Raw genomic sequence first — 9,057 nt, 5'->3', positions numbered from 1 at the left:
CGGATATTGCCCTGCTCTCGTGGAGGTCGAATAGACTAGAGCCCTAAAGGAAACAAAGAGGCACGTCCACACGAAAACTCATCCTCGAATGGGCACTGCCGCGTGATTCACAGCAGCCGAAACGTGGGAACCACCCAGATGTCCATCGATGGACGAGTGGGTAAACGGAGTGTGGGGCATCCACACAATGGAAGATCACTCGGCCATGGCAGAGTGAAGCATTGATGCTCGCCACAGTGTGGACGGACCTGGCACAAATGTTGCCCAGTGAGAGAAGCCAGACGTGAAAGGCCACACGGCACGTGATTCTGTTTACATGACATGCCCAGAACAGGCACGTCCACGGAAACAGAGAGTCGGGGAGTGGGTGCCGGGGCCGGGGGAGGGGAAGGGGGATGACAGAAATGTTTTGGAACTAGATAGAGATGATGATTGCTCAATATCTGAGTGCACCAAAGGCCACCGAATCGTACGTTTCAAATGGTTAATTTTATGTTATGCAAATTTCTCTTCAGTTTTTTTTTAGAAAAGGCAACCTTCAAATAAAGTCAGAAGATTTTAAGGAGACAAGAGTCCTGAAGAGTGTACACACTGCTCTATCCCTCCTGTCTGCAGCTGACACCTCTGCTTCCAACATGGGCGCGGGGCAGGGCCAGGGTTGGTGACTCATGAATAAGTCCAGAGTCCCAAAGTCCAGGAAGGTTAGGCCAAACTGCAGAATGACGGCCAATGCACCGTCCCTAGTTCTGTCCGGCCCACACAGCCTTTGAAAACATTTTAAATTTGCTGTCCAATCGGAGACGTGGCACAAAGTCCAGCTTTCTGTTTTTTGACTCACGCATGGTGACCTCCACCAGGAGCAGACTGGCCACCGCTCCTTTCCACCTGAGTGCCCAAAGCACCCTTCGATGTCTGAGGCTGCAATTCCTGTTCCAGAATCAGCTGGAACCAGAACTTACCCCGTGGACAGGGCGCTCGCTGTGCGCCATCTGGAATGTTCCCGGCAGAAGCCCTTTACGCAGAGGAGGCTGGGCTGGAGGGCAGGCGGTCCTGAGGTTGAAATGACCAAGGTGGCCGAGTGGATGCCAGTCATTGTCCTCTACCGCCCCCTTGTGTCCTTGGCCATCAGCAGATGTGCGCCAATCCCGGTGAGAACAGGGAAGACACCTGTGGGCCTGGGAAGGCCCCTGGGTGTCCTGTCTGGCCACCAGCTCCCCCGCCAGAGGAGAATTATGCCGTTATGCAGCCGCTGTCTTCGTAGGTTCTCATGAGGGTGTGATTCAGTCTTCCAACCCCGGAGGATCCCTGTCGCATCTACGTTGGCCGCTAATCTAGCGCATCAGTCCCCAACCTATTCAGCACCAAGGACCGGTGCTCCTGTGAGAATCTAATGCCTGATGAGCTGAGGCGGGGCTGAGGCGGTGATGCCAGCGCTGGGGAGCGGCTGCGAATACAGTTGAAGCTTCGCTCACTCACCCACCGCTCACGTCCTGCTGTGTGGCCCAGTTCCTAATAGGCCACGAACCAGTACTGGTCCACGGCCCGGGGGTTGGGAACCCCTGGTCTAGAGTAGTGTCAGCCAGCTGCTGTCCAAACATCAAGGCGAGGAGGTGCCCAACCACTCGGCGGCACAGACCGGGAGGCGTTTCCAGTGCCGGGTGTCTGAGTGCGGCCCTGCCCTCCCCAGGCCTCCGTGTTCATCAGTCAACGGGAATAGAGCGAGTGCCTACTTCTCATTCATTTTGCAAATATGTTAGGTGGGCTCTGGGCAATGTACAGGGCTGAGGGACACAGATGGTTTCACGCAGTTCGGAGGGTGACAAGGACAGCTTTCTGCCAACCTGGCCAGGCCCTCGTACCCAGCTACTGGGCCAAACACTAGTCTAGGTATTGCTGGGAGGCATGGGGTGGATGGGGTTCACACCGACAATCCTCGAATGTTAAGTGAAGGGGATTGTGTCCTGAAGGACAATGTGCCGGGCCCCTGGGGCCGGCAGGGCCTGAGGCTGTCTATCCCCAGGAAGTTAGAACTCCGCCTTGAGACCACAGCGTTCACATTTGGCTGCCCCACGGACTTTAGACTTGCCAGCTCTTGCAGCTGGGTAAGCCTCTGCCTCGAGATAAATCGTATAGACATGATATACATAAAACATACATAATCGTACTAATAATATATTAAAACTTATCTACGCTATAGATAAAACGTGCATAATTATATGCATAGTTGTATACGCGTAAGGCAGATAAATACGCTAATAGATATGAATTAATAATATTGCATAGATGAAATAAATACAATAATATACATATATATATCATATGTATAATGAAAACCAACTACTCTGTTTCTTTGAAGGACCCTGATTGATACAAGAGGAAAGGAAGTGAATGATCAAGTAAACAAATACGGGAACAAAGCAGATGGTCACATTTGCAACGCAGAAAACAAGCAAGAAAGAGGAAGAGGAAGAGGAGGGTGCGACTATAGGGCAGTCAGGGAAGGCCTCTTTGAGGAGGTGACTTTTGAGTGGAGACCTGAAAGCGAGAGGTTGGCATCATGGGAAGACCGGAGAAGGGCATTAGAGACGCAAGGCACAGCGGCACGAAGGCCCCGAGGCCGAATCAGCTTGGCGAGCTCCAGGAACAGACCGGAAAGTGGACCTGGGTGCCTGGAGCCCAGAGGGCAGTGGGGGAGGGGGAGGAGATGGAGGACCTGGGTGCGGAGGGTGGCAGGGCTGGGGGAGGCGCTGTCGTGGGGGTGGGAAGAGGTCGTGAGTCTCGGGCACCTGCCCAGAGTGCAATGGATGTTCGATAAATGCCCCAGAGCATGCTGGAGAACTCTGGAAGCTGACTCAGCAGGACTCGGGGCTCGCTGGAGGAGAGCCCGCAGCTTCCCTGCCGGTCTACAAGGCCGTGGCTTTCAAAGCCAGGCGAGACCTCGTTATCTCCCCCAAACCCAGGAAAACCTCAAATTATGCAGAGCTGAAGGCCTGCCATGACCCGAGCCGGACCCAGGTGGCTCTCTGTAGAGCTTGCTCTCAGCAATGGGGAACCCATGGAAAAAGTGAGGCCCCCTTAATATATAAGGTGTTCAGTGGCTTTATCCTCTTGTAGTGGGTTGACTTGTGTCCCCCCCACCCCCCCAAAAAAGAGATAATTCGGGTCCTAACCCCCCCCCGTGCCCAGGAATGGGACCTATTTGGGAATAGGGTCTTTGCAGATGTAATTAATTAAGATGAGACCCTCTATCCAACGAGTAGCATGCTTATAAGAAGAAGGAAATTTGGACGCAGACATCCAGAGGAGAAGGCCATGTGATGATTGAGGTGGAGACCGGGGTGACGTGTCTCCAAGCCACGGGACGCCTAGGACTGACTGTGGGCGACACCAGAAGCTGGGAGAGGCAGGAAGGACCCTCCCCCGGGTCCTCTGGAGGGAGCAGAACACCTCGATTCTGGACTTTTAGCCTCCAGCACTTTGAAAGAAGACACTTGTTTTCAGCTGCCCGTTTGTGGTGCTTTGCCGCGGCGGCTCCGAAAAATTCACGCAGCCCTCAGAGTGCAACCCCCATCTCTCCCCGGGCCCGCTCGGCATGTGGCATCTGTGCGCCCTCCAGCCTCATAAGTGTGACCTAGCCGGGTTCTGGTCCTGCATTCCTTACCGAGCGGGTGCTTTAGCACATCCCGTCCCCTCTGCTTAGAGCTCCGCTTCCTGCTTTTAGATATTTTGTCAGGTTTGAGACTCCGGCAGGATACAAAGTTACAAACGACAAAACCCCGCAGCCTTTTGGTTATGAAAGGAAGCTGCCTCTCCTTAGCTACCAGACCCTGGCCAAGCCCTCCTCTCTCTGCCTGGTTCTGTTTCCCCTCTCAGTCTTCCTTCAGTCCCTCGACCTGCTTCTGCTGGCCTCAGGGCCTTTGCAAGTGCTGCTCTCTGCTTGGAACGCTCAGCCTTTATCCCCAGCCTCCTTCTCCACCCTTCACAGCTCCGGGTCAGCACCACCCCCACCCCCAACCCGGTCAGACTCCAGCCACAGTTTCATGCTGGGCTGTGAGGTTATAAGAGATGGCCCAGCCCTGTCTTGTTCTCTGCATGTCCCCAGAATCTCACCCAGGGCCTGGCACACAGTCGGTGCCGATCATTAGAATGAATGAATGAGAAAGCGAGGCCGTGAGACAGATCATCTCCAGGCTGCCCTCAGCTCGGGCTCCACGGGAATCCGCAGAAGGGCAGGAAGTGAAGGAAGACGCACGGGGTGCGGGCTCCGACATCCCCCTGGGGGAGGGCTCGGCGAGCTGGGAGGAATAGAATTGTGGGTTGTCTGGCCCCAGACAGAGGCGCTTATGTCGAGATGCAGCTGGACGTGGCGCCAAGTTGCTGCACGCATCTATCTCTTCCAGAAGGAGGGAGACAGAAGCCCTCGCAAAGCACGGCTCACGACCCTGGGCTGCACAGCTACGCCACTATCCTGCGGACACTGAATTACTGAGAAGGGAGAGGGACCCTCTGCAGCTGGGGAAACCCACTTGAAATTCGCATCTGCAGCTGCGGTCGGCCCCATTTTTGTCTCCACAAGGCTTGGGATAGGAGCTGTCTTTTAAAACATGGGGGTGGGGAGCGTAGAAAAAAGGAGTTGGCGCGAACAAGATACAAGTCAACAGGAAAGCCACGGAGGGGACAGTTACCTGGGCGGCCCCCTCATTAGGACAGCCTGTCTTAGCCATCTAGCCCCACATGCCTCGTTGGATTCTCACAGCTTCGCGAGCCAGGGGTGATTGTGCCTATTGTGCAGGTAGGAAAACTGAGGCACAAAGATACTTGAAGAGTTGCCCAGGGTGGCCGAGCCAGCTGGTTGGGGTTCGCATCAGACGTCCTCAAAGCCCAGACTTGGAGGCGCTTTGGCCTCGGCGAGGGCAGAGTTGGTGGCATCGCAGATGGTGAGACTGGCCAGAGATTCCTCCAAACCCCAGGGTCACCGAGATCACCCCCCCCTGAGTCCACCTTCTAAATGGGAGAAAACAGACCCCCCGCCACCAGGCCAGGAGCAAGGGACAGCTCTCAGAGCCAGTTCTTGTCTATTTCAGATCACTTCCAACTACATCGGGAGTGCCTTGCTCAAAATCGATCCTTAAATTTGCCCAAACTGCCGAGTCTGGTGTCAGGAGACCCCTTACGGCGACCACCTCTTTCCCAAAATACTTGTATTCTTGGAGACAGACTCCTGCAGATGATGGCGGGGGCCGAAGAGAAATCCTCAGTCTTCCTGAGAACCAGCATCTCCCGCTATAAGGAACCATAAGCACAAGTGCGACACGTAGAGACTGAAGATGACTGGATTCGGAAGAGGGCCAGATGCAAACTCAGCGAGGGGGGACACCCCCCCATCATGGCTTCTACCTGGCCGCGTTCGACAGGGCGCTGGAGAGCTGGCTCAAGTCCCCTTCACGCCCGCTATGCGTCAGCCTGGTTCCGCCCTCGGCGACCCCACCAGCCGAGATTTCTGGAGCTGGAGATGCTTTCTTCATAGTCTCTTCTGGGGTGAACGGGCTCAGCCTCTTGACTATCCATCCCTTCCCGGATGGCTGTGTAACCAACCCTCGTCTCCCGGGAGGGCAGCGGGGGTGGGGGATGGGGTGGGGGTGGGGTAGTCCTTGCATGGAAGGGGGAGGGAGATGTGAGTGGTCGTATCCAGCCAGCGAATCGGGGGAGACTGTGCTGAGCGTGCGTCCTCTTACCCAACACCTCCCAGAGAGAGGGACAGACAGGCAGACAAGGCCCGGTGCTCACGCGTTATCAGCTGTGGAGGTACATGGCCTCCTTCCTATGCAAGTTTTTATTCCTTCCGATGACTGTCACCCATTCGCCCCATATCTATTAAGCGCCGACTGTACACCGGGCTGGCTCTGTCATGCTGGCATACAGCAGCGATTGAACCAAAGGCCCCTGCTCTCCCGGGTTCCATTTTGGGGGTGGGGGGAACAGACTTTAAACAAGGTAAATATATAAAGTAGTTAGTGTAGTTGATAGTATGAGTCTCCTACAGCTGCTGTAACCAATGATCACAGACTTAGTGGCTTAAAACAACACACGTGTATTCTCTATGGTTCTAGAAGCCAGAAGCAAGTCTGAAACCAGTTTCACTGGGCTCAAGGCCAGGTGTGAACAGGGCCGGTTCTTTCTCGAAGCTCCGAGGAAGGGTCTGTTGCCTGCCTTTTCCAGTCTCCAGAGGAGCCTGCATCCCTCGCCTCGTGGCTCCTTCCTCCCGTGACTCCAATCTGTTCCTTCCGTCGTCATAGCTCCTGCTTCTGTCAAATCTCCCTCTGCCTCCCTCTTACAAAGGACCCTGTGATGACACCGAGGACCCACCTGGAGAATCTAGGGTCACGTCCCCATTTTAAGGTCCTTAACTTGACCACATTTGCAAAGCGCGTTTTGCTACGTAAGGGAACAATGTCAGGTTTCGGGGGTTAGGACATGGATACCTTTGGGGGCCGTTATTCAGGAACTGGGGAGGGGTAATAAAGGGACCAAGAGGTCTTTTCTGAGCAGGTGGCCTGTGGCCAGAGATCTGAAGGAAAAGAGAGAGGCAAGGGTGTCTGGGGAAGAACACTCCAGGCAGAGGGAACAGCCAGTGTGAAGTTTGAAAGTCAGAGGCAGCTGGGCACAGTGAAGGAGCTGGAAGGAATTCCTGGGGCTGGAGGGGCAGGAAGGGATGGAGGGCAGTCAGAGTGAGCTTACAGAAGCAGGCGGAACCCTGGATTCTCCATGGGACAGGCATTTGCCCCAGGGATTTAAGCAGGAGTATGACACAGTCCCTCTGGCTGCTGCAGGTAAAAATATGCTATTATCTGGACTCACGGGCACTCAGGTAAGACTATTGTGATAGTCCGTGAGATGGGTTTGCATGAATGTTTAGAATGCTGAAAATAGTATGGAAATGGGAGCTTTTTTGGTGCTTTGGTGGGGTAAGGAGTGGGTGGGAATCCATCTTAAATATTCATTATGGGCCTGGCCTGCTCAACGAGCAGTGTCTCGGGCGCCCCACCGCGGAGCAGCACCACCCCACCATAGCTGCCGTGCAGGCCTAGGGGCTGTACCTGGGACGACCTCCATCCGGCCGTTCTTCCTTCACATCCACGTCTTCCATTCGGAGTGTGGCTTCCGTGGTCCCCATGGGTGCTGGGAAGAGGCGCTGGCTTGAAGAAGGGATGAATTCTGGAGGAGAGCCATGAATGGAGGTTTCACTGGACTGTCATCGTAATATCAACCCCTCACCACTTCGGCTCCATCTGCAAAGAGCTCCTGCATCCATTGTCTTACTGAATCATTTCCCAGCCCCACGAGGCTTCTTCACTTCACAGGTGAGAAAACAGAGGCACAGAGAGCTAAGAACACTCACGTGGTCTGGACTTTGAATGCACGTGAGAGGCCGAGGCTCCAGCTGCACGCTCTGGGAAGCCATAAAGCAATTATACTAAAGTGTCGATGACTTAAACTGAAGTATACGTCAACTTCCTTACTGGGATTAACACTTTTGAATATGACCTGCTCAACTCCAACCCATCTCTATGTGCTCTGGGACACCTGTCCTGCCTCTCTGTCCCCCCAAAAAGAAGCAAGTCCTGACAAGTTTGTGACCCGAGGGTTAATGAAGACACTGTGAAAAGAGACTGGGGTGGAAGTCAGGATCATAATTATTATCAACCACCAAATGCCAGTTTTGTTTTTACTGTTCCAGGAGCCGACTGGAGGCAGGGGCGGACCTCTCCAGCCTCAGTTTCCCTGCCTGTAAATGACAGAGTTGAGCTAGAAATGATCTCTATGACACTTTTTGGGCATAACGTTCTAGGATCTTATGACTCAGCTGATACCACAGGTTCTGTGCTTTTCAACCGGTGGTTCTCCACTGGGGGTGATTCCACTCCCCCTGCCCCCTCTACCCGCCCCCCACACACAGGCTCTCTCTTGGCATTTTTAGTTGTCACAACTGGAGGGTGGACGCTCCTGGCATTGAAAGGGTGGAGGCTAGGGACGCTGCTCAACTCCCTTACAGTGCCCGGGATATGATCTGGCCCCATATGTCTATAGATCTGAGGTTGAGAAATCCTGTTTTAATCTGCAGGTTTGTGAAAGGTCATCAGGCGTGGGTTTGGCTGTCATCACAGAGGCCCTCTGTGTCACCGGATCCCATCCTCCAAACAGCTCCTGCGTTCTGAGCCTCACTTGCCAGCATCTAAGGTCCCCTACCTCCTGCCCCTCACCATTCCCCACTGTCCCTCTGAAGAGCTGGTGCATGGCTAGCAGTACGGGTGTGGCATCCGAAGTCCCACCTGAAGGGTGAGTCTGCATTTGGGATTGTGGCTCAGACAGAGAAGACCCACAGGGAGCCTGGGACAGGTGAGGGCCAGGTGGGGAGGGGATGGCTACAATTAGAGCCCCCCCACCCCCACTTCAATGAGAGTTTCTCATTCGATTCTTGTCACTGTCCTCGATGTCGTTAGAGCCCCCCCACCCCCACTTCAATGAGAGTTTCTCATTCGATTCTTGTCACTGTCCTCGATGTCGTCATTCATTCATGGAGAGGGCCAGTGAGACGCAGTATGCAAAAAAAAAAAAAACAACAAAAAAAAACTCTTCTTGACGTCACAGGCAACAACCACCACCCAGAACCTTACTAAATTCATTTCCTATCTGAAAGGAGTGGTTTTTGCATCAGCTTTCCTTATCCTAGGCTGGGGGTGATCCGGCCCCCAAGAAGCCCCCCCACTCCCGCCCCGCACACAGCAGAGACCCTGGAGCCATACACGTAGGCCCTATGATCCTCTAGACGTGGGGGTGAGTGGGCCCCCAAGGGCCCAGTCCACTCCAGCTCTCCCAGTCCACTCCAGCTCCCCCATCCCGACTTCACATATAAAGGTGGCAGGTAAGGCAAAGGAAGGGGCAGCTGAGAAGTCTTCCTTTGCGCTGTGGTGCTGAATTATCAGCACGTAAGGTTCAAGTTCAGACGGTTGAGGAGGAATGTGTCTCCCACCATCACGCTTCCTCGCGGCCGCATAG

At 54.3% G+C, this 9,057-nt stretch overlaps 1 protein-coding gene across 1 annotated transcript in view; it reads right to left on the bottom strand.

Annotated features, from left to right (window-relative positions):
* ATCAY (ATCAY, caytaxin) overlaps nt 1-7,174 on the bottom strand; it is a 21,837-nt gene extending 14,663 nt beyond the window's left edge. The window contains exon 1 of the mRNA XM_023524284.1: nt 7,098-7,174. Coding sequence (XP_023380052.1) covers nt 7,098-7,174 — 77 coding nt within the window. The remainder of the gene's footprint in view (nt 1-7,097) is intronic.
* Between the last annotated feature and the right edge of the window lie 1,883 nt (nt 7,175-9,057).

This window comes from Pteropus vampyrus, unplaced genomic scaffold, assembly GCF_000151845.1.
Source record: "Pteropus vampyrus isolate Shadow unplaced genomic scaffold, Pvam_2.0 Scaffold459, whole genome shotgun sequence".
Classification (NCBI taxonomy): domain Eukaryota; kingdom Metazoa; phylum Chordata; class Mammalia; order Chiroptera; family Pteropodidae; genus Pteropus; species Pteropus vampyrus.
This window is presented reverse-complemented; position numbering and strand designations above follow the sequence as displayed.